Raw genomic sequence first — 25,560 nt, 5'->3', positions numbered from 1 at the left:
CCGGTGCGGAGCCCGGTCCTTGGCAAGGGTGGGAGGAGACCGGCCGTGGCTCCTCTTCCCCAAGGGGCAGGATTGGGGCGGCTCTTCGCAGGAGGAGCAGCCAGGCTCCCGGCAGTGGCGCAGCTGCCCGAGGGTCGAAGAGCCGCCGCTCGCTTCAATTCTGAATGTCTCGGCTGCTTTCTAAGCGCAGCTCTTTCCAGCCTGAAAGCAAGAACTATGGCGAATCTGCACTCGGTATATCTCTATTAGTAACCCGGGAACGCAGTTCCTTCCCGCCTCCTCCGCCCGCCACTTCCAATACCTGACATTGATTGGATCAGCGATAATATTTGCCAAAGAGCTGGTCCAACCAGAGTCGGCTTTGTTGACCAGCTTTGTGACGATTGGTTCTCTCTCTCTCTGGGCTGAAGGCAAGGAGGCGGGCGGTGCCAGCCAAGCTGCCTTTCATTGAGCCACCGAGACGCTTGTATGGCAGTGGCCCAATCGGAGTAAGGCTTGGAGTCCCGCCCCGCCTGTTGATTGGCTTGTCAGCCTGTACGGAGGTCCGGAAGATGGAGCGAGGCTCTGGAGGAGGCGGAAGGGGCCGCAGATGAGAAAAGCCGAGGGGGCTGGAGGAGGCAGCCCGGCGGCAGGTGGGTTCGGCTACCAGAAAGGAGGCAAAGCGATCGGACCGGTAGAAACTACCAATAAATGAGTAGTGACAAAGCGCTTCGTGTTTCATTTGCTTATCAATATTTTAAGATGGGACTGACGTCAGTGCCCCGAGGAAGCGCGCTTCGGGTCCCGCCTTGGCCCCTCAAGGGCGGGTCGCTCTCCGCTGCTTCGCTCCGGTCGTAGTTCTGTTCCAGCTCTTCACTGGAAGAATGATGTCACTAAGAATGAGTTTCTCAGATTTCCTTTCTGCTTCCTCGCAGTTCGTTTTCCTTTCTTCTTAGGCCTTTTAGACTCTAGGCCCGAGGGCAGGGCTGTGTTTTATCACTGGCATTTGGCCGCCAAGCAGAATTAAACAAATAACGCTTTCAATAGCTCTCATTATGAAAATGGTGATTAACTTTTTAAGTTGGGTGGAGGAGGACGTGCAGATGGCGAGAGGATGATTTCTTGGCTTTGTGAGGGTGCTTTGCTGCAGCTTTGGGAATTATGGTACCTTCTTTCCTTTCTTTTAGATCTCAAACCAGCCTTGCCCTCACCAAAGGAGCGTCCAGGCAAAGGGATGAAGAAGGAGCAAGTGCTGAACTGTCAATTCTCATGCTGGTACCCTCATTTCAAGAGTCAGACCATCCGCAGGTGAGTGAGAATCCTTTGAGGCAAGGACTTTCTTGAATGCCTAGGAATGAAGAAAGGGTATTCATAGAATCATAGAGTTAGAAGAGACCACAAGGGCCATCGAGTCCAACTTCCCCATCCTCAAATCAAGATATCCGTGGCCAATATTTAGAACACAATATGCATTTCTTAATGTCAGCCTCCACATAGGTAGAAGTGATGGCCCCACCCCAAGGCTCCCACACAAATAAGGACCTATTAATTAGGGTTGTTTTGTTTTGTTTTCTGTTAATGCATTTCCTATGAATATTTGCTCATTCCACATTCACAGTACAGATTTGAAAGGGGGTGGGTGGGTGGACTGCCCCTCATTAGTGACTGTGGAAATTGCTGGCCTTAGCTTGTGATCGCCCATATCACGTTGTTTGTCCATGCAAATATATTGCAGAAAGTAAAAGCTGTTCACTGGGACAACAAATATATTGGTGAATCTCCTTGACCGCAAAAAGCAAATGACTGTATTGCCAGCCTGTTTGGAGTTACCAAGTTCAGTGGCTCATGGGACTGGGAACTCTAGTATGTAGTGACATAAAACTAAAATATTTGAGACAGTGTTCTTCAAGTTTAAAGACAAAATACTATTGTAATGAGTTTATATGAGTTTTGCTTCTTTAATAAAGTCTTTGTACATTTTTCCCTCTCTCACTTCTCTGCCTTTTATTTTTTATTCTTGGATGAAAAAGACATTTTCTTCCTTTTAAAAAAGGTGTGTATTAAGATGATATGGTTAATATTATTAAATCACTTTAGTGACAACATCTATATGGAACATAGATAACTGGTATATTTTATGTCTTCAGTTTTTCATGTTGTCCTAAATTATTTTTTTTTAATCAATTCAGTATCATACTGCCACTGCCTCAGAATGTAAAAGATTATTTGCTGGATGACGGAACCTTGGTGGTTTCAGGAAGGTAAGAAATTATTTGTATTTTAAAGATAATTATAAATTATTGCTCTGGCGTTTCACTGATACTTCAAAGAAATTGCCTCAGTCATTTTTCTCTCTCCTGTCTTGTGTGGTGGGCATGGCTTTAAAGTCAGAGTAAATTGATTCATGTGTTTAATCTAGTGTTAAAACAAAGGTAGAATAATGGATCTCATAGTAGTCTTTAGCTCTGGCAGCAAGTGTGGCTACAGCATGCAATTGGAAACCATAGGTGTGACCTCAATACATTTATTGTGTCCAAAGTTTTAAAAAGTTATTGGTGTGAGTATTGGGTCTGAGGGATGCTTGACCTTTTTGGTTGCCTGCAAGGTCTGTGACTGAAAGTATCCTATCTAAATCTGAAAGGTCATAGGAGTGAGTGCATTATGGGACAACTTTTAAGGGTGGTGGTAGTGGTTATCTAAAAAGTGTCTTCGTTCTCTTATAAAGTGTTCCTGATTTGCAGCCCTTTCTTTTTTTAAAAAAAATATTTTTTATTAATTTTTAGCATATAAAATTTTAAAGACATACCACACAAGTTATTACACACATATCCTTGTTTGGACTTCCTTCAGCACCTCTGATAATCCTCCGCCTTAATTATTTCTCCTGCAATTCTTAACTTAATATTGCCTTTACATTTTCTAACCAATCATTTCTCCCTTTCCATTTTTACAATATTTCTTAAATTACTCCTCACAGAACTTCTTGTAATCCTACAAACGTAATCTGATCGTCACAAATACTTTTCAAATACTCCATAAATTTAGTCCAGTCTTTGGTAAACCTCTGATCCCGCCGGTCTTGGATCCTTCTTGTTAGCTTGTCTAATTCTGCGTAGTCGATTTGCAGCCCTTTCTATCCATACAAGCAATGGAGCAAATTGACTCTTTTCACATATACGAACCAATGATAAAGTCTGGATTGTTGTATCAAAAGTTACTGGTGGCCAAATGTGAGAAGCCATGGCATAAATTAAAATGACTTGTTAGTTGGCAAATGGCTACTTGATTTTGGAGCTTCTGTGTTTAGTTTATGTGGCATATGGCTCGGGGCTTACATTTTGCATTTCTAAAGCTCCAGTCACCTTAAATTAGCGCATTCTGCAGAAGTAAAACCTTATCAACTTGTTAGGCTATTTCAAGTTCTGTACCCTTGTGACTTGAAATTAATAGGTTTCGGTTTTCCTGCTTCTATTCTAGGGAAGATCCGCCAACATGTTCCCAAGAAGATGATGATGGGGAAGAGGCAGAGGAAATACAGGTTTGTACAAACTGTGATATACTCAAGCTCTGTATACTGATATTTCTGTGTCACCCACAGGTACCGTTACCAGCTTATAACCCAAAGTTTCCCCTTGTACTTTTTAAAAGTTGGCTATTGAATTGGAAAACAAAGCAATATCTTATTCTCTAGCCTGCTTTCCCACCCACTACACACCCAGTCCCTTTTTATGTGCTTTTACTTGCTATGCAGTGCAAATGGAATTCTTATTTCTATCTTCATGTTGAAACCTGCCTTTCCCATCCACTGTAGGATAGTTTTACGCAGTGCTGCCAACTTGAATAAAATATTGGGGTGGTGGGCAAGTAAGCCCTGCCCTGCATAATTCATCACATGATGTGGTGCATGGACACCATTTGAACGGCAATTCCCATCAACTTCGGGGGGCTCAAATATTTTATTGGAGGGGCAAAGACCCCTCAACCCCTAGGAGTTTGCTCCTATGGCTTTGGGATAGCTGCAAACATACTTTTCAGAGTCTGTGCCATGAGCTGCTCAGGCACACTCCACTAGTTGTTATCATTCATTCAGTGTCACCAAAGCTCACAGAGGTGAGGAGATCTACAGCAGCAAGAGAAAAGGGAATCCCCCAAATAGAGAGCTCTGATGAGGTAGATTTCCTACCACCACCTCACTTTTAGCCAAATATTCCTGTCTGGAGATCACATGTGACCCCAAACTGCTTCTTGAGGTCAGTGGATGGAAACTTCAGCTAAACCTTGGGAGTAAAGGTTGTTCAACAGTGGAATAGACTGGCTCAGGAGAGGGAGTTTCTTCTCCCTGGACAACAGCCTATCAGAGATGCGGTAGTGGTGCCCTACATTGCACATAATGCAGTGAACAGGGAGGTGAGACTGAATGACTCCAAGGTCCCTTCTGCCCCCCAATGATCTGAATGGACCTAATACAAAAACATGCCCAGATTTATGTATTTATTTATTTCAAACTCTTTTCTTTCTTCAGTGGTCTGATGATGAGAATACTACAACACTTACGGTAAGGCCCTTTTTTTCTTTAATTTTTTTTTGTCCCAGTGAATGGTCTGAAGGCATTTGAGGCCACCATCTTCCTGAATTTTGTCTTTAAGCAGAGGCTTGACAACCATATGTCAGGAGTGCTCTGATGGTGTTTCCTGCTTGGCAGGGGGTTGGACTCGATGACCCTTGTGGTCTCTTCCAACTCTATGATTCTATGATTCTAATTTAAGCAGTTCTGGTGCTGATTTTAGTGCCTAGATGAGTGATGACTTGGAAACCACAGCCTTGGGTTTCGTTGCTGAAAAAAGGCAGGATATGAATCTGCATATTGTACTAGTTCAGGGATTGTCTAATCAGATACAGCTGAGCTGCTGGGAAAATATGTATACTGAAGGGTTAATTGTATTTGCCATTAGTACTAACTTTTATCTGACCAGAGTTGCATAAGAACTCTTTTCATTAGGTTAGAAATTGAACTAAACTCTACTTGTTCCCAAAAAAGGCAATGGCTCAACATGGTAGTCCATTTAAAACTAAATAAAAATGTAAAAATAAAGTGTGTACAACCTCATTAATCAAATTAAATAGCATTGTATTTAAAACATAATGATAACTTTGCTTACATAAAGTGGTTGAAAATATATTTTTGAGAAATAACTGATTTGGGTCAAGTTCTGCATTAACAATCAGACCAAATAAGAACATAAGAAGAACTCTGCTGATCAGGCCAGTGGCCCACCCAGTCCAGCATCCTGTTTTCACAGGGGCAGCCAGACGACGGGGGGAAACCGGCAGGCAGGATCCGGGCGCAAGAGCAACTCTCCCCTCCTGTAGTTTCCAGCAGCTGGGATTCAGAAACATGGCTGCCTCTGACTGTGTAGGTAGAACCAGACTAGTAGCCATTGATAGTCTTTACCTCCATGAATTTCTTCTAGTCACTATCTTGTGTCTTTTCCAGTCAACCCCCCCCCCCCTTTTTATTGCTTTAGCTATGAACAAGTAGTATTTTCTACAAAATGGATAAGGCCTCATAAACACACGTTGTTCCTGAGGCAAATTCATCCGATAAAAGTATGAATTCCATGAGAGAACTAGGACATACAGTTATCACTACTGCATTCTTAAGCATCTCCATGTGCCATGTGGCAGGTGACTTTCAGCTCACTGAAATTTTGGAAGGAAACTTTCCAGTTTTTCTTGTTCTGTCTGAGCTCCTTGCTCAACACCTTCATCCCACTTGCTCTTACAGCCATCTTGACAAGCATAACAGCAGGGCCAGACCTGGAGAAGTACCGTATTTACTCAATGGTAATGCACACCTTTTTTGGCCAAATTATGTCGTGAAAATTAGAGTGTGCGTTAGATTTAATGCCGCATTTACATTCACCAGCAAATACTTTTTTTGTTTCACGGTTTTGAAAATTGAAGTGCACATTAGATTCAATGGAGCATTAGATTGCAAAAATATGGAAGGATTGGGGCCTCAGTGTTGAGTAATGAAGTGAGGAAGTGGGGACTGCCTTTCCCCCCTGCTCCAGAGCCAGTGGAAGTGAGTTTGGATGCACAGAAAGTCAAGAGAAATTTGTTGGTCTTCCCCCCACTCCTATCCCCTGGTAGTTCCCTCCATTTTGTGTCTCTGAACATAGCCAACAGACAATGTGGGGTAAATAAAATTTACAGCACTTTTGCATTATTACAGTTACCATTATCCTTCATTGCCTCATATGAATAGTTTGATTTCAGTTATTACTATTACTGCCTACATTCTGCATAATAATAAATAAATGCCGAAGTGTTTGGGTTGTAGATGATTTCAAAATCAACAAGCAGGAGGGAATCTAGATCAATGAAAACTGAAGGGAAGGGGAAAGTTATGAAATCTTATTGTTTATCAAACCTGTGCTCTGAAACTAAACAGTGGATGACATTTGTAAATACTGGCTTTAACATGACAACTTCATATTCCCAAAACAATTTATTCCATTTGATGAAGAGAAAGAAAATAAAAAATGCAAGAGAGCCCACAAACATCTCTAAATCTGTTCAACCCAGGACACATTTTGTTTTTCACAAGATTCTCATTTTGTTGTTGTTTGTCTAGGCACCAGAATTCCCCGAGTTTGCACTTAAAGTTGAAGAAGCAATTGGCTCACTGGGAGGCAGTGTCTTTCCTAAGCTTAACTGGAGTGCTCCAAGGGTGAGAACATGAATTAAATCCTAAATCAGATGATTTAATGATATTTTTTTAAAAAAATAAAGGATAACTATTTCTTTGAGCTATTTGGGAAGTGAAAAAAATAATTACACTGGAAAGAGCTAGTAGAGATAGCATAGCAATGCTTAAGAGCAGCTTGGGAAAGGGAGAATGGCCACAGGATGTAAAAAACGGTCTCTCACGCAGCATTTTCTGCTGACGTTTATGTATCGCATTTGAATCCTATCCTTTACTGAAGAAGCTGAGGGTGGAGCACATGGAGCAATCATCTTTTAATCTTCACAAACACAGTGAAGTACTCTGGGCTAAAAAATGGTCTCTTATCCAAGGTATGCTAGCATTCCTTGGCGCCAAAGAAGGATCTGAATCTAGATTTCCCACATCAGAATTCAGTATTCTACCCAGACTAGCTTTGATGCCCCTGTGCAAGGTTTGGTTAAAATGTGCTTAAAATAAAGTTTGTTTTTTAATTTTTAGGATGCTTACTGGATAGCATTGAATAGTTCACTGAAATGCAAATGTCTCAGTGACATCTTCCTACTTTTCAAGAGTTCAGACTTCATTACTCGAGATTTCACTCAACCGTAAGTTTTAAAAAGATTAGGGACAGTATCAGTGTGTGGTGTGGTGTTGCTGAGTTTTCAGACACCCCCACCTCAACTGTTCCCAGTTCTGAAATCTTGGATCTTTGGATCTTCAATTTGTTCTTGTCCATGAGCAGAGATGCTTTGTCAGACTATTCTGCTGTTTATCCTGCTTCAACTTTGCTTTCTCTGAGTTTATTGTTCATTAATCTATCTTCTGCATTGTCTCAATACTGGAATTTAATCATAACTTCAAGTAAGATAGGTTTGTTAAATGCTGCAAGAGATGAAAAGCTCTGTGCACTATGCCTTTCTTTTCCTAATGCTGTCTTGGTTACTGTTATGTATTCAGTGTTTGCCTGAGCTTGAGTCGTGACTAAGGATTCTGAGCCCCTGTTCTGATTCGATACATGATATCCAGTCACTGAACACTGCAGGATTTTGGCTTCGGCCATTGGCCCTTAAACTCTGACTTATGATTTGCATCTTGGAAGTTTAGACAGCCAATCACGTTGGGAGTGGGAGTGCACGGTAAGTGCTCCATATCTTCAGATTAGGGGAGCTAGCACAGTTCTCGACTTTTAGATTTTTTTCTGAAATCTGCTACACATATATCTTAGCTGAAGGTTGAATCCAGTGCTGTGTGAACCAAGTTGCACATGCTCTGTAGGACTTCCCATTTCTCTTTGCCTGCCCCCCAAATCTGCCACCCGCAACCCTCTGGAGCAGTTTTGAAGGTGCATTGTTGAGGAGTTGAGGGTCCAGGGAGGGGAGGGAAAAGTTCTGCTGCACAAGCAGAAATTGGCTATGAGAGTGGAACAGCCTTATACACAGCCCTGAATGCTATTCTCTGCGTCAGGGTTATGCCAGTCATAGTCCTCCATAAAGGGAACTATTAAGGGACAGAATGTAGGATCTTTTTTCATGACATTTCCAAATTTGCATGAATAGACCTACTCAGGATCTTAAGTTAACAGCCCTGCTGAACCACAAGACCTGTCTTCATTAATTAAGATATTGATTAAGCTTCTACACCCCTGACGAGAAAATGAGAAATGTTACTGTTGTTCGGAAGGAAAATGCTGAACAAGTGGAAATTGGGTACATTTATATATCCTGTTAATTTGAATCAGCTTATAGATTTATTTTATTTATTTATTTCTCTCTCTTTTTAAGCAGCACTTAGTCTCTGTTTAGTGACATGGAGAAAGTTCTATAATTTAACTGCTCCAAAGAAACATAATACTAATGGAAAATATATGATGATTATTTTATATTCCTAGTGTCAGGCCTGGTCGTTGTCCTTTTCAGATCACTACACAAACGCTTCTTGTTCTTTTATAACTTTTTATTGCGTATTAACGAAACAATCTTATAAACGGTTCTTAACTATTCTTCCTCAGAGTCACTTCTTTCAGATCTCTTCTGAGCTCTGCTTCTCCGTGACCAGCCACCCTCAAAATGTCGAAGGCGCCCTTTCCTTCGCTTTCCCTCACTTTTTCCTACCCTCCTGGCTAGAGCTGGCCTGTATCTCCCCTCCTCCCAATCTGAGCTAGAACTGAACCCTTGCCTTTCCTGGGAACAGCCGGTCCCTCCCTCTTGTTCCTCTTGCTCCCTTCTATTAGATTCACTGCTCTCCTCCCCCCCTTGGGGAATGCTTTCTCCCTCTGAGAAATGGGAAACTTCTAACTCTTCCCTGACATCACCCCCTCCCCTAAGTCCCCCTTCCTCCTCGCTCTCCTCTGTTTCTGAAGGACCGAACCCTATGAACTCTTTTTCCTCGCTATCTGTCTCTTCAAAAATTTCTTGAAGATGCCAGTTATGGGGTTTCGGCTTGTGGGGATATTTTCTATGAAATTCTCTCTGCAATTCTGGAACGTTAATTTTTTCTGCTGGTTCCCATGAGTTCTCAGACTCATCTAACCCTTTCCATGCAACCAAATACTGTAATTTCCTCCTACTTATTCTCGAGTTTAATATCTCTTCCACTTCGGTCTCCTCTTCCCCCATCATGGTGGGAAAAGGAGGTGGTTCCCTTGAACTTTGATACCTATGCGCTGGTACAAACACTGACAATAAAGATCTATGAAATACAGGGTGTATTCTCATATTTTCAGGCAAATGAAGCTTGAAAGCGACTGGGTTAATTTGAGCCTTTACTTGGAAAGGTCCCAATCTCCTTGGTTCTAGCTTTTTACACCTCCCTCGTATTGGTAGTCCCTTGCTAGACAGCCATACCCAGCTCCCTACTTGGATTTCTTCCCCAACTCACCGGTGCCTGTCTGCAGCTCTCTTGTAAGCCTCTTTAGCTTCTTCCAAATCCTCTTTCAGTATCTCATGAATGCACCTCAACTCCTCTATCATTTGTTCTGCTGCTGGTACTGCTAACTGCCCCTCTTGACCTGGGAATGCCCTTGGGTGCAAGCCATAGTTTGCCACAAATGGGGCTCTGCCCGTAGACACATGCATTGCATTATTATACGCAAACTCTGCTAGACTCAACTTCTCTAACCACCCACTCTGCTGATAACCAACATAACACTTCAGATATTGTTGTAGTGTTGCATTCGTTCTTTCAGCTTCCCCATTGGTTTGTGGGTGTCTCGCCGACGTGAGGCTTAGCTCCACATCTAGAAACTGCATTAACCTCCTCCAAAATTGTGATGTAAATTGGGCCCCTCTATCTGAAATGATTTGTGATGGCATACCATGCAACCTAAAAATATTATCTAAAAACATATTTGCAGTTTCCTGCGCGGTCGGAATTTTGGCACATGGTATGAAATGTGCCATCTTGGTTAGCATTTCAACCACCACAAAGATCACTGTTTGCCTATGCGATGACGGTAAATCAGTTATAAAATCCATAGACGCCACATCCCAAGGCCTTCCCGGCGTGGGCATAGGTTGCAACAACCCTGCGGGAGCTGCTCTGGGTGCCTTGGCTCGTTGACATACTTCACAACCTCTTACATATTGCGTTACCTCCTCCCTCAACTTTGGCTACCAGAACTGCCGTGTGATCTGATACAGGGTCTTTTCTGTACCAAAATGTCCTGCAGTCGGGTTATCATGATGTTGCCTCAACACTTTACCTCTTAGTTCACCTGCAGGTACATACAGCACCCCTCTCCTGTACAACAATCCACCTTTTTCCTTGAAACCTTCCTCTTCCCCTCTACCTTTTCTCAGTTCCTCCATTTTCTTTTGTGCAAACTCATCTGTTACTGTCAATCGCTGGAATTCCCTGCCATCCACTACTACAGCTGCACACCCCCACTGATCCGATCTCAGCATTTCTCGCAACTTGGGAGGTGCTTCCCCTTCCATATACTCAGGTTTACGCGATAGCGCATCTGCACAAACGTTTTGATGCCCAGGTATGTACTCAATCCTAAAATTAAACCCAGCAAAAAACTCCGCCCACCTAATTTGCCTTTGGTTTAGCTGTCTAGCAGTTCTCCAATACTCTAAATTCTTATGATCTGTTTGTACCACCACCTGATGTGGCACCCCTTCCAAAAAATGTCTCCACACTTTAAAGGCAGCATGCACAGCTAAAAGTTCCTTATCAAATATGGTGTAGTTTTGTTCTGATTGATTTAATTTTCTAGAGTAGAATGCACAGGGTCTCCAGTCCCCTCCCTTGTCCTGTTGCAGCAGAATGGCCCCAATAGCCCTATCAGAGGCGTCAGTTTCTACCTTCATACGTTTACTTGGATCTAGGTGCATAAGATATTTTTCTGAAGCAAACACCACCTTTAATTTATCAAAGGCCTTCTGTGTTTCCTCAGACCATCTGAATGGCCCCTTGCCTCTTAGACAATCAGTCAGTGGTGTTGTGATTTTGGAGTAATTACCTATGAATTTACGATAGAAATTAGCAAATCCTAAAAACCTCTATAGATCTTTCTTAGTTTTAGGTGCCTCCCATTCCACCACTGCCTGAACTTTACTGGGGTCCATGTGCACCCCTTTGTGGGAAATGCAATATCGCAGGAACTCCACATTTTGTGTGTGGAACTTACACTTTTCTAACTTCACATATAACCTGTTGGTCCTCAATCTCTCTAACACCTGCGTGACATGTTTTACATGTTCTTCCATACTTTCACTATATATTAAGAGGTCATCTAAATAGGAGACACAGAACTGATCCAGTATACCTGCTAAGACGTGATTGATGAAGGTTTGAAATACCCCTGAGCCATTTTGCAAGCCAAAAGGCATTACCAAGAATTCAAATGCACCATACTTAGTACAAAAACTGGTTTTCCACTCATCCCCTTCTCTGACCCTTATCAGATTATATGCTCCTCGTAGATCAAGCTTGGTAAAGACTTTGGCTGACCTTACTCTCTCTATGAGGTCATCTATACGTGGCAGTGGGCACACGCGAGGCTTCATTTGGCTGTTAAGGATTCTGAAGTCACATACTAATCTCGGTGCCCCTTCCTCCCCTTTCTTTTTGACAAAAAAGACGGGAGCACCCCCTGAGGCCATGGACTCTCTAATAAAACCTCTCTGCAAATTCTTTTGCAGGAACTCCCTCAATGCTGCAGATTCTACTTCCGACATGGCATATATCTTGCTTGGTGGCAACTGTGCCCCTGGGACTAGATCTATCTTGCAATCATAGGGCCTATGTGGTGGAAGTTTATCCGCTTCTTTTTCACAAAAAACATCCCGATAAGCAATATATTGTGACGGAATCTCACTTTCATTCCCCATCAAGTTCCCTTCCACCTCTTCCCATTACTTCCACCGAGATTTTCCCCTTTTGCCCCAAGCAATGTGTCATACAATAGATCGAACCAAAAACCAAAGACCTTTGATGCCAGGCAATCACTGGATTGTGACGATTGAGCCATCTCATGCCTAGCACCATCAGGTGCCCAGCTAGTTTGGTCACATGAAATGCCCTGATCTCTGAGTGATGACTCATATCCATTCTCATTGGTGGAGTCTCGTAAGTCACTTCTCCTGACAGTAGCGGTCTGCCGTCGATTGTTTTCACTCGTAGTGGGAAATTCAAAGGTAACAAAGCGATTTTGTGTTCCTGTACCATTTTCTGGTCTATGAAATCTGCTGACGCTCCTGAGTCTAACAGCGCCTCTACCTGGACCCTATGTTTTCCCGCTCTTTTTTCTACCCTCCTGGCTAGAGCTGGCCTGTATCTCCCCTCCTCCGAATCTGAGCTAGACCCTTAACCCTTGCCTTTCCTGGGAACAGCCGGTCCCTCCCTGTTGTTCCTCCTGTTCTCTTCTATTAGATGCACTGCTCTCCTTCCCCCCTTGGGGAATGCTTTCTCCCTCTGATAAACTGGAAGCGTCTAACTCTTCCCTGACTCCTACCCTGCATAATAAATGGCAAGGGCTTATTAAAAAACAAGTTACCATTTTCTGAGAATTACTGGACTAGAAATAGAATATTTTGCCATTGTTACTGAGCTATATTGTCTGGTCTTAAGGGTGCCTATTCCTGAGTCTCCTAGATACACAGATCCCACACTGGTGTAAGAAAATCATAGAATTGTAGAGTTGGAAGGGACCCCAAGGATCATCCAGTGCAACCCCCTGCAATGCAGGAATCTCAGCTAAAGTATCCGTGGCAAGTATCACTTGAGCCTTTATCTTACTTAGAAGCTCAACTCCAAGTGGAGAACAGAACAGTGAAGCCATGCTCTGACGAGGTGCCTTGAATTCTCCTCTATACACAGACACGTGTAATTGTAAAGGTTATACAGACCTTGCTATCTGGAACTGAAATCCAGACCACAAAAGGGGAAAGGATACAGATTGGCTTTATTTGATAATGCAGTAACTACAAGTGCATATTCCACAAGGTCTTGGTACAATAACTTTGCCATCCAGGCTCCATGACAATAAATGTGCCCACGAGGCTCCAGCAACAACAGGGCATCATTGCCAAACAACAGTGTCTCACTGTGTACTCTGGACATTTCAGGTGAAGGGTATGGCCAGCCCTTCTGACCTTAGATGGAAGCAAGACTTTTTGACGGGCCCAGGGTGAGGCTTCGTTGATGGAACAGGCAGACCTAATGAGTGTGTGCTGGAACTGGTGCATGAGGAAGTGAAGCTACGACAGTACGTTCTGTGAGCCCTTCATGGTCGTGTCCATGGCCCCCTCCTAATGTTACCAGTTGTCACATTCTGTATAATTTGTTTCCTTGCATCACCTCTGCTGCTGCAGGTGTTCATCTCCATGCAAACTCTGAACTGTTGACTTCTTGCCACATGGTGTGCGTAAACAGCTTTTGCTGGGTAATGCACTCCTTTCCCACCAGATCCCTGTCTTCTGTGAAGAGCTTGGCCTTCAGCTCCCAGGCCCTGTATTTAGGCCTCAGTTGATCCCACAGACAAGGATTCATGGGGGAACGCAAGAGCTTAAAGCAGTTGGTCTGAGATGCTGGTTTGGGGTTCAGGTGTGACACGCCAGTCTCTCGGGGTCCACAGCCTGCTCTTCGCCAGATGAGGGTCTTGTTTCACCTGGGAGAGGTGAGCAGCCTGCTCAATACTGTCTTCATAATTGAGTGAGATAAACTAACATTGTTTTCAACCTCTGGCTATCCTCTGCTCAGAAAAAAGTTCTGATAGTTGACCATCCTCAAACCGTTTTAAATGTTTCCCAGGTAACAAACAAACAAAACTTTTGTATTAAGAGGCTCATTTGTTTTGACAAAAACATTGGTTCAAACAATCCAGAACTGTTCTCAGAATTAGAATCTTGGATAACTGAGGGAACTTGCATTTAACTGTGAAGAGAAAAATTATTTCCCAGTAGGTTTCTCTGCAGCCTGTTTTGCCCGGAGGGGTTTTGGGGTGCCCAGCAGAAATACTAAAGCTGGGTATGGATGGACTGCACATCTGCTAAACATCCAAAAGGGGGCAATGTTTAGCTGAAACAGAATGTCGTTTGTCCTAATGTTTTCAGGATTTCAGCAGATTTGACAAACTTTGTTTTCCTTGGAGAACAGCTTGTGGTGGGCAGTTCAAATTTAGTTCTGTCATCTTTGCATTTTTTGGGGGGGGGGCTACAAATCTTTTTGCTATCCCAAGGGTGCCTGAAAGCATATAATGCAGCAGCCTTGATGATACTGTGCTGATCCCAGCCTGGTACCCGGTGTTTGGATGGGAGGCCACTTGAGAACCCAAATGTATTTATGTCTTCTTCAGTGGAGGTTTTGGAGCAGAGGTTGGCTGACAATCTGTCTTGGATGCTTTAGTTCAGAGGTTGACAACCTAAGGCCCATGGGCCGGAAGCAGCCCGTGAGGGTTGCTTAAGTAGCCCATGAGCTGCCCCCGAACCAAGCCACCCACTCGGTGAGTCCCCATGTGCTGCGCAGTGCAGGGACTCTCTTCCGCGGCTCTGGAAATCACTTCTGCGCAGGACGCGATTTCTGGCGTTGCACTGCGCTGGTCCAGCCCATGGAGGATCTCTGTGGGAGTGATCCGGCCCATGCCCGGTAAGCCTTTCCGACCCCTGCTTTAGTTGAAGTTCCTGCATTGCGGGGGGTGGGGACTAGGAGGCCCTCAGGATCCCTTCCAACTCTAAGATCCTATGATTCTATTTGCAGAACAGAGACGTGATGATTAAGCTGATATTTTTCAAACATAGTATTATATTGTCAATGAAAACAAGAGTTTGAGATGGAGTTGGTTTATTTTCTGCATGTTAGCTATCCCAAGTCCCCAATCCATGTTCTGCACTAAGCTGGTATTCTGTGTATATCATCAGTCTGTGCTGTTCACAAAATGTCACTCTGTTTGCAAATAATGATATTGGTATAGTCATGCAGTACTTAAAACTGGCATTTAAGGGTTGTCAGCAGAACAGACTTCTAATATGCATGGGTGGAAGTCTAATCACACAATGTTGGATTCCACCCTAATTTTTTCTTAAGAGTGACCAGATTTAATGAAGTATTTACAATTACCATAAAGATATAAAGAAAATGCATAATTGTTGGCAGTCACGGAACTTCCTATGTTCCCACTGAGATGATTGCTACTTGCCAGATGTAGGAACAGAATTGAGACCTAAGTAGATTACCAGCTTTCTCAAGAATAATTATTAAGAAAGTAGAGAACCCACAAGAAATAGAAAATAGGATTGTTCAAAAAGATAGAAGGAACAATATAAAGACTGGCTCAAGATAACTTGACCTGGAGTTACTTCAGTTACTTTAAAAGCACAACTTCCTATTCCTCTGGAACACAGAGATGTTTGAAAAGTTCCTGTGTTTAATGGATGGGTATTTGGTGACTCTCGCAGTGATCTGTATTTCTTTCCTGTGTGAATCTTCAGTATCCCTGTCGACACACCTCTGCTTCTGTTATGCGACTGCTCTTCGTTAAACAGTTCTAAGTTATTTCAAACTTCTGAGGTACCCAACGGCATAAAATACTAGAGGGATGCTGCTGCTTGTGAAATATGAGTGGGCAGTGTCTGGGAACAAGGGCTGGGCATCTATAGGAACTGACTGGGTAAAATCAATGTAGCTTTCTACTGGATGTCTTGATTCCTTGATTTCTCAGCTTTTCAAGCACCTGCCTGATAAAATTATGCCTTGAAACAGGCTCTTTTGTTAAAAGCCACAACTCCTGTGTGTTTGGATTGCACACACACAGTGTCCTGTTTAACAGAATTGCACAGCGTAATCTCTTTTGTGTGAACAAAGGGATGTTCTGGGCTTGTAAACAATGACAGACTTTTCCAGTATATGTAAAGCTGCATATAATTAAATTGAGCATGTTCCAGTTTGTGTGTGTGGTTATTAATAGTGTTTATTTCTTCCATGCAACAATTCCTCCATACCCTTCAATACAACATTTAGGTCTTTCAGGGGGATTCCAGTCTGTATTTTTTGGCTGGAAGTACCTGATGCCACCCTGGGCTCCTCTGTGAGGAATGTATAACAAACAAACAAACAAACAAACAAACAAACAAACAAACATATAAATAATGCTGCTAAAAGCAAGATGGATTTAGCTCTGTAAGTTGCCTCAATAAGAGGCTATTTTAGAACAGGCCATGCACTCTGGTCACCTCCATGGGGAAAAGCAAAGTATGTGTAATAAATACAAATAAGTAAGTAAAAGCTTGACTTTAAAACTGATTAGAAACCATTTTGACCTTAATAAATAAGTCTTCTGTAGATGGAGAATAATGCCTGTAGCATCTAACACAATCAGGTGGCGTCTGTGATATCTTCAGCAGCCCCGGTCTTCACACCCCTCAGATTAGCAGGCTGTCTTGGTAGGGAAAGGATAGAAGAAGGCACTGTGTTCTGCGCACTCCCAAGTAATGTTTGCTCCTGGAGGTGCATCTCCTTGAGTTCTAACCTTTCTGCTTACAAGACATAACTAATTTTTTTTTCTTTTTTAATGAGTTGATGATAGGAGGAGAGTCTAATGCTGTTTTCCATATCTTGATTTTACTTCTTGATTTTTAACATGCTCCAGAATGCCATTGGCAAAGTTTTCATGTCAAATGTTTATGGTTCTTAGTCTCAAAGCAAATTAGTGCACCTGCTTTCCTTTTCCAGATTTATCCATTGTAATGATGATTCTCCTGATCCCAATTTGCAATATGAGGTAAGCGAAAACTGTCTTTCTAGACTGTTGTGTGTGTTCTTACATAGAGAGCTTAATAAGACAGCTTAATAGTTGCTTTGAAACTTACCAGAGTTTGTTTTGAACCGGGATTCCTGCATCGAATGTAATACTAAGCCTGAAATACTTAGTAAAAATGACACTAAACTCTGCTGAGAGTGTTTATCCACATAGCCCTAAACCATGTTTTAGTTATGCAAACATGAGCAAAAGCTTTACCTCCATGTTAGCATTTCCCTCTTTGTTTAAAAGAAAGCAATGTACCTAGGGCTCTATTAATCAGATTAACACTGAGGACAGTGCAAATTTCTTGGTGTTTACCTCAAATGAATTCTCTCTGTTTAAGTCATTGACTCTTGTTGCTTTGGCAGAGTTTGAACTTTTTATAAAGGGTTTGTGGGGGGGGGGTTGGCAGATGTTTGTTCCTAGAGGGGGGCAAGGAGGGAGTGCAGAAACGCCTCTTGCAAAAATGCTCGTTTATGTTGGCCTTGCTATTCATCAGAAAAGCAGCTGCTGGGAACAATTGGGGTGTCACCTTTGGGCCTTGTTTGTGAACTTTTGGCATTATCTGGCTGGCTGTTATTGAACACTGAATGCTGAATTAGATGGACCTTTGGCTGGTCCCTGCAAGTCAAATCTTACATTCTTAATGGAGGCCAAAGAAAGATTTGCATATTAAGTGATTCTCACAGATAAAGAAATGTGACAAAAATCTCACTTGGGCAGCATTTCAACTACTTGGCTTGTTTGCAGAGATAATTGTGCATACAAAGACAGTCTTCTTTCTTCCAGTGACTATAAATTTCTTAATTACTGCTGATGTTGAGAGTGTGTTTTTTTGCTAATTGATAGTTATCAAGATTTTTTAATGATTTTGTTTTTCTGCTATAGCTTGTACTCCGAAAATGGTGTGAATTGATTCCTGGGGCAGAATTCAGATGCTTTGTGAAGGAAAACAAGCTTATAGGTGAGGTTGTGAGTTATGGCTCTTCTCTGCTGTTTATAAGACTCACATTTACGTGTTTTCACAGTGGGTGTCGTGCCTTTTTTATGCAAGAATATATGTGTCAGAGCCACCCTGGGTCCCAGCTCACAAGAGACCAAAGTCCAGTCCAAGCTATATACAAAAGGTTTTATTGAAGATCATTGTCGTCATTACATCCAAACTCCGTGGCTCCGCATCTGTTACCCTTAGATGTTAGAAGTCCCCTCTGAGTCCGTCCCTCCCCTGCACCAATTTAAGAGGCTTGTACTGCTCCACCTTTTCCTCTCTTTCCTTTTCCGCAGGGTCTTCCTGCCCCCCTGTCTTCCCTCTTTCCGGGACTCCCCAGAGGCTGAGTCTTCTCCCGCCTGCTCCCCCCTCCTTCGTGCTTTGGCACCAGGCTCCTCCTCAGAGCTCTCCTCATTTCCGCGCGCCTCTATATTTGAACTTGGCGCGCGTACGTTGCCTCTGACCTTCCTTTCTACAGTTACGCTGCTCTCGGTACTACACTCCTCCCTTTCAGGCAGGACGTCTTGCTCCGAACTCCTCCCCCTTCCTCCTTCCTGTCCTGCTCTTTCTGACACACTGGCAACTCCCCCCCCTCTACTCCGTTCCGACGGGGGAGCTGGTCCCGCTTTGCCACTCCCACTGGGGATTCCCTCTTCGTTCCCCTCTCTCTGACTGATTCCCTCTCTATTGCCCCTTGGCCTGACCAGGGGGGCTCCCTTCTGGGAATCCTCTGATTCGCTAGACGGACTTTGGGACAACCTCGGCTCGTTGTCGTCCTCTTCCTCCTCGCCCTCGCTCTCTGTCTCCTCTCTCCCTAAAACCCTGACATCCATCCCCCCCTCGAAGCCCCCCCTTCCCCCCTTCCGCTCATCGGGTGCAGGTTGTGGAAGCTGCCGCTCTTCGGAGGCGGACGCAGGATACAGATTCTGCACCTCCATCTCCTCTGTTTGCAGTTCGTTGTACGAGTGTTCGAATTCGGGTTCTTGACCCAAGGTGTTCTCTTCTCCCTCCTCCATTGGTACCTGGTCCGGTGCTGCCTGCCAAGGTCCCGTCAGCCATTTCCTGCGCCAGTCCTCCTCTGGTTGCTCGTCCCACCAATAAGAGGGTTCTGTGTCCACCCCCGAACACGATCCCCTGGGCGAGTTGGAGTCCGGCGACCTTTCTTCAGCTGAAGAAAAGCCGTGGAAAGTGCTGCCTGAACATGTGGGCGTAAAGAGCCAGTCATCAAAGTACTCGGCTGGCATGGGTCTATGAGGGAAAAGGGCATGGAACTCGTCTTTTAAAAGAGGTTCGTCTAAGGCGTAGCCCGGCACCCAACCATTGGCACTGACTGGGGCACCCTCTCTGACTAGAAAATATTCTACTCCCTCTTGCCCCCATCTCGAGTCCAGGATCTCTGTGACCTCGTTGAGTGGTTCGGCCCTAGGCGCCCTCTCCCTCTCCTGTGACTTAGTGTGTTGTTGCGTGACTGTGTCAGACTCCTGAAACCTGTGCGGTGCCTTGTAGGGAGTGAGCACCGATCTATGAAAGACCGGGTGCACTCTGGAACCTTCGGGGAGGGCTAGTCGAAAGGCTACAGGGTTGATTTTAGCCTCCACCTGGTACGGCCCTAACTGCCTGTGCCCCAGCTTCTTCTTGGCCAACGACTTGGCTGGCATCGCTTGGGCCGCTAACCACACCCAGTCCCCCACCTGGATCTCCTCTCCCTCTCTCCTGTTTTTGTCAGCCTGCACCTTATATGCTTGCTTGGCCAGCTCTAAATGTCTCCGCAACTCTTCGTGCACCTCCTGCAGCTCCGCTGCAAACTGGTCGGCTCCTTGCGGCACCCCCTCTCCCGGTGCCACGAACCCCGGGAAGGTTCTGGGGTGACGACCATTGTTCGCGAAAAACGGCGTCACCCCCGTGGACGCGTGCTTCGTGTTGTTATAGGCAAACTCTGCCATCGGCAGGTAGTCCACCCAAACTGCTGGTCGCTGGTTGGCGTAACATCTCAGGTACTGCTGCATGATCGCGTTGACCCTCTCAGCTTGGCCGTTGGTTTGTGGGTGTCTCGCCGACGTGAGGTTGATCTTGACGTTCAGGATACCTAAAAGCTTCTGCCAAAAATTGGAAACAAACTGGCGCCCCCTGTCGGACAGGATGGACTGCGGCAGCCCATGCACCTTGAACACGTGATCGATGAAGAGTTTGGCAGTCTGTTCCGCCGTCGCCACCTTTGCGCATGGAATGAAGTGCGCCATCTTGGTGAACAGGTCCACAACCACCAGTACCGCCGTCTTCCCCCTGGAGCTGGGCAGGTCAGTAACGAAGTCCAGAGCTACCCTCTCCCACGGTTGCTGTGGCGTTTCCAGCGGTTCCAACAGCCCCGCTGGCTTCTGGTGTACTGGCTTGAACCTCTGACAAGTGTCACACCTGGCGACGTAATCCGCTACCTCTCCACGCATCCGGGGCCACCAAAAGTCTCTTGCCACCAGTTCTATTGTCTTCTCCTTACCGAAGTGGCCCGCACTGGGGGCGTCGTGCAACTGCTGCAGAACCTTTGCGCGAAGCTCGTCGCTTGGCACGTAGAGGGCACCTTTGCGAGTTAGCAGCCCGTCGCGTAGTTGGAACTCTTCGCCACTCTGCACACCTCTGCGCAATTCCTCCATCTTGGACTGTGCGAACTGATCCACTTGCAACGCGCGTCGCACCGCGTCCAGATCTACTGTGGCGGCAGCGCACGACCACGCCTGCGGTGCGAAAATGTGCTTGGCTGCTACAGGCGCCGCTTCATCGAGATATTGCGGTTTCCTGGATAGCGCATCGGCTATAACGTTGGAATCTCCTGGGACGTACTCTATCCGAAAGTCGAAATCCGCGAAGAATTCCGCCCAGCGCATGTGCCTCTGGCTTTGGAGCTTCGCCGTGCGCCAATACTCTAGGTTCTTGTGATCCGTGCGGACCTGTACTGTGTGCTTGGCTCCTATGAGGAAGTGTCGCCACGCTTTGAAAGCTGCGTGAATGGCTAACAGCTCCCTGTCCCATATTGTGTAGTTTTGCTCCGCTTTGCTGAGCTTTCTGGAGTAAAAGGCACCGGGTCTCCAGTTTCCATGTGGATCTTCTTGCAGGAGTACGGCTCCAACCGCTCTGTCTGACGCGTCGGTCTCTAGTCGTATGGGCTTGCCTGGATTCACGTGCAGCAGCTGCTCCTCGGAGGCGAAAAGGCTTTTAAGCTTCTGAAAAGAGCGCTCCGCCTGTTCCGTCCACACGAACCTCTTTTTCTTGGAACTGAGAGTGTCCGTGATCGCTGCCGTTTCCTTTGCAAAACCTCTGATGAATTTGCGGTAGAAGTTGGCGAAGCCGATGAATCTTTGGACTTCCTTCCGATTGCGAGGGCTCTTCCAGTCCAACACCGCGCGGACCTTGGCGCTGTCCATGGCCAGCCCCTTGTCGGACAGCTTGTAGCCTAGGAAATCCACGTCCGTCACATCAAACTGGCACTTCTCTAACTTGGCGTAGAGCTTGTTCTCCCGTAGTCTCTGCAGGACTTCCTTTACGTCCTTCTCATGGGCCTCCTCCGTTTCCGAAAAGATCAGGATGTCGTCGAGGAAACACACGCATTTCTTGTAGAGAAGTCCCGCTAGCACGTGATGCATAAATGCTTGGAAGACGTGAGATCCATTTTGGAGACCAAATGGCATAACTCTGTATTCGTACGTGCCCAGAGGCGTGAACATGGCCGTCTTCCACTCATCGCCCTCCCGGATGCGTATGAGGTTATACGCTCCACGCAGATCCAATTTGGTGAAGATCTTCCCCTTCCTTACGGTTGCCAGGAGATCATCTATCTTGGGCATGGGGAAGGCCTTGGGTTTGGTCTTACTGTTTATGAATCGATAGTCCACAATGAGTCTTTTCTGGGGCGTGTCTTTCTTCTTTACAAAGAAAACAGGACTGCCCCCCACCGCTTTCGATTCTCGGATGAATCCGCGCTTCAAATTGTGCTCTATGAACTCCCTGAGTTCTTGCATCTCGTCCTCAGACATGGAATACAGCTTTGCAGTCGGCAACTGCGCCCCTGGCACCAGGTCGATGGCACAATCATAAGGCCTGTGGGGCGGCAACTGGTCAGCTTCCTTCTCGCAGAAAACCTCCAGGAACCCCTCGTACTTGCGGGGTACTGCCTGCACCATGCCAAGTTGCAACTGCTGCTCAGCTCCCTCCTCCTGGCTGGACTGGATGCAATGTTGAGCACAGTACGATGAGCAAAAGGTGATCTGCCGCTGGTACCACGCTACAGCAGGACTGTGTCTCTCCAGCCAACTCATGCCTAATACTATAGGCGTGTCTGAAAGGCGGGTGACATTGAAGCTGATGACTTCTCGATGATTTCCAATCCTCATCACCATGGGAGGCGTCTGTTGCACAACTTGTCCTCCTAGCAATTTCCTGCCATCCACCGTGACTACGTTCAGAGGTGTTGTCGCTGGCAGAAGCGCTATGCGATGCTGCTTGACAAAGTGCGTCCCCACAAAATCTGTGTTGCTCCCAGAATCAATCGTGATGGGGACTTCCAGGGTGGTTCCATTCGGCAACTGAAGTGTTGCAGTGAGCTGCACCGCTGGCTTGGGTGGTAAAGGGTCTGTGCGTTGCAAAAGCGCTGGGGACTGCTCTACAGATTCGCCTGGCTGAGCCCCAGCAGCTCTGCTTCCAGCCAGGCACTGTCGTTTCCCTGAGGTTGCTCTGCTTGCATCATTTCTGCTGCAACAGTTGCTAAAGCTGCAGTGTGTTTCTGCAGCCTCTGGGGACACTCTTTCGCCATGTGCTGTGCACTGTCGCAAATGTAACACTTCCTGGTCCCTCTAGGAGGCTTTGCCTTCACTGCACCGGAAGCTGGGGCTCTGGCTGTTGCTTGAGCCTTAGCACCACCAAGTTCCATGGGCTCCTCCCCCTGCCTTCCCAGTGGCGAAGGATGTGACTGACTGAACTCCCTGGGGATGAAAGAAGACGTCCTCGCTGGTGGACGCACCTGACGTTCTTCCTCAGTGTGCCAAGGACGTCCCTCGTGCCGTATCCCAATCGCCAAAGCCCTCTGCACAAGCTCCTCCAGGGTCTGGGGTCTGTCTCCCCTGGCAAGTTCATCCTTAATGGGACCGCTGAGCCCCTCCCAGAACAAATCCCTCACAGGTGCACAATCCTTCTCCCAGCTTAGCGCAGTCAGTAAAGCAAAAAATCTAGAATGGTACTGACGCACAGTGGCTTTGCCTTGCCGCAATCCAAAAATTTCCCTGCGTGCAAGATCCACATCTACAGTAGACTGGAAGCAGGCATCCATCGCTTTAATGAATTCATCTGCATCGCGGCGGGCAGGGCCATCTTCACGCCACAAATTGCGCAACCAGTCTCTGGCCGGCCCATGCAAGTGAGAAACAATAAACCCCACTTTCTCCTCCTCATCTTTAAAGTCATGACGAAGCAAGTGCAATGCATACAAAACGTCTGCTCTGAAACTGGGGTAGTGCTTCAGGTTCCCATCGAAGTGGGTGACTAGGCTGCCCCCCCTCCGTCCAAGTCCAATCCCCTCTGATCTGGACCCTGGGAACCCTTCCCTGCTTGCACGTTCCCACCTTGTTTGCAGTTCCTGGCAGCGCTTCTCCATTTCGTCATGCTTCTTCTGAGACGCAAGGACTGCAGCAGTGAGTTCGGAAACTGTAGTTCGCAGCGCTGTCAACTGCTCCTCCGCAGTCATGGCTGTCACCGTTCGTGAGCTTTGCAAAAAAAAAATTTTGCGTTCTAGAGAGGGGACTTTCTGTCAGAGCCACCCTGGGTCCCAGCTCACAAGAGACCAAAGTCCAGTCCAAGCTATATACAAAAGGTTTTATTGAAGATCATTGTCGTCATTACATCCAAACTCCGTGGCTCCGCATCTGTTACCCTTAGATGTTAGAAGTCCCCTCTGAGTCCGTCCCTCCCCTGCACCAATTTAAGAGGCTTGTACTGCTCCACCTTTTCCTCTCTTTCCTTTTCCGCAGGGTCTTCCTGCCCCCCTGTCTTCCCTCTTTCCGGGACTCCCCAGAGGCTGAGTCTTCTCCCGCCTGCTCCCCCCTCCTTCGTGCTTTGGCACCAGGCTCCTCCTCAGAGCTCTCCTCATTTCCGCGCGCCTCTATATTTGAACTTGGCGCGCGTACGTTGCCTCTGACCTTCCTTTCTACAGTTACGCTGCTCTCGGTACTACACTCCTCCCTTTCAGGCAGGACGTCTTGCTCCGAACTCCTCCCCCTTCCTCCTTCCTGTCCTGCTCTTTCTGACACACTGGCAACTCCCCCCCCTCTACTCCGTTCCGACGGGGGAGCTGGTCCCGCTTTGCCACTCCCACTGGGGATTCCCTCTTCGTTCCCCTCTCTCTGACTGATTCCCTCTCTATTGCCCCTTGGCCTGACCAGGGGGGCTCCCTTCTGGGAATCCTCTGATTCGCTAGACGGACTTTGGGACAACCTCAGCTCGTTGTCGTCCTCTTCCTCCTCGCCCTCGCTCTCTGTCTCCTCTCTCCCTAAAACCCTGACAATATGGTTTGATCTGACTACAATTCCTATTTTGTTGGTTGTTGCTGCTCCTAATTGATCATAGAATCATAGAATCATAGAATCATAGAGTTGGAAGAGACCACAAGGGCCATCGAGTCCAACCCCCTGCCAAGCAGGAAACACCATCAGAGCACTCCTGACATATGGTTGTCAAGCCTCTGCTTAAAGACCTCCAAAGAAGGAGACTCCACCACACTCCTTGGCAGCAAATTCCACTGTCAAACAGCTCTTACTGTCAGGAAGTTCTTCCTAATGTTTAGGTGGAATCTTTTTTCTTGTAGTTTGGAACCATTGCTCCGTGTCCGCTTCTCTGGAGCAGCAGAAAACAACTTTTCTCCCTCCTCTATGTGACATCCTTTTATATATTTGAACATGGCTATCATATCACCCCTTAACCTCCTCTTCTCCAGGCTAAACATGCCCAGCTCCCTTAGCCGTTCCTCATAAGGCATCGTTTCCAGGCCTTTGACCATTTTGGTTGCCCTCCTCTGGACACGTTCCAGTTTGTCAGTGTCCTTCTTGAACTGTGGTGCCCAGAACTGGACACAGTACTCCAGGTGAGGTCTGACCAGAGCAGAATACAGTGGCACTATTACTTCCCTTGATCTAGAGGCAATACTCCTATTGATGCAGCCCAGAATTGCATTGGCTTTTTTAGCTGCCGCGTCACACTGTTGGCTCATGTCAAGTTTGTGGTCAACCAAGACTCCTAGATCTTTTTCACATGTGAGAGTCACTTGATACATGAGCTGCTTTTCAATAGACGTTGTATTGCAGGTAGGTCACAACAAAGTATTACAATGAAACAAGCAAAGATACAAATCAGCAATACAGTTGTACCTTGGTTGATGAATGCCTTACGAGTCTTAACGTTTTGGCTCCCAAACGCCACAAACCCAGAAGTGAGTGTTTTGGTTTGCAAACCTTCTTTGGAACCCGAATGTCCAACGCAGCTTCCGCAGCTTCCAATTGGCTCCTGCAGCCAATCGGAAGCCGTGCCTTGGTTTCCAAATGTTTTGGAAGTCGAACGGACTTCTGGAACTGATTATATTCGACT

General features: G+C 46.0%; 1 protein-coding gene and 2 long non-coding RNA genes across 5 annotated transcripts in view; 2 read left to right on the top strand and 1 right to left on the bottom strand.

Moving 5' to 3' along the window:
• LOC309351517 overlaps window positions 1-25,560 on the bottom strand; it is a 183,330-nt gene that overhangs the window by 32,840 nt on the left and 124,930 nt on the right. The window lies entirely within an intron of this gene.
• CDC123 (cell division cycle 123) overlaps window positions 674-25,560 on the top strand; it is a 61,792-nt gene continuing 36,905 nt past the window's right edge. The window contains exons 1-9 of one of the 3 annotated variants that reach the window (XM_081879213.1): window positions 674-694; window positions 1,167-1,287; window positions 2,169-2,240; window positions 3,457-3,517; window positions 4,502-4,534; window positions 6,617-6,712; window positions 7,208-7,314; window positions 16,883-16,931; window positions 17,841-17,916. In XM_081879213.1, coding sequence (XP_081735339.1) covers window positions 691-694; window positions 1,167-1,287; window positions 2,169-2,240; window positions 3,457-3,517; window positions 4,502-4,534; window positions 6,617-6,712; window positions 7,208-7,314; window positions 16,883-16,931; window positions 17,841-17,916 — 619 coding nt within the window. In that variant the 5' untranslated portion in view covers window positions 674-690. Of the gene's footprint in view, window positions 695-1,145; window positions 1,288-2,168; window positions 2,241-3,456; window positions 3,518-4,501; window positions 4,535-6,616; window positions 6,713-7,207; window positions 7,315-16,882; window positions 16,932-17,840; window positions 17,917-25,560 lie in introns of those variants that run through there. The other 2 variants (XM_081879215.1, XM_081879214.1) reach the window with 2 other exon arrangements.
• LOC309351495 lies at window positions 13,428-16,099 on the top strand. Its single transcript, XR_014160862.1, has 2 exons — window positions 13,428-14,831; window positions 14,864-16,099. It is a non-coding gene; the product is annotated as an uncharacterized lncRNA (long non-coding RNA).

Source organism: Podarcis erhardii, assembly GCF_964252035.2.
Source record: "Podarcis erhardii genome assembly, chromosome: 10".
NCBI lineage: Eukaryota > Metazoa > Chordata > Lepidosauria > Squamata > Lacertidae > Podarcis > Podarcis erhardii.
The sequence above is the reverse complement of the archived record's forward strand: the minus strand, read 5'-3'. Positions and strand labels throughout refer to the sequence as shown.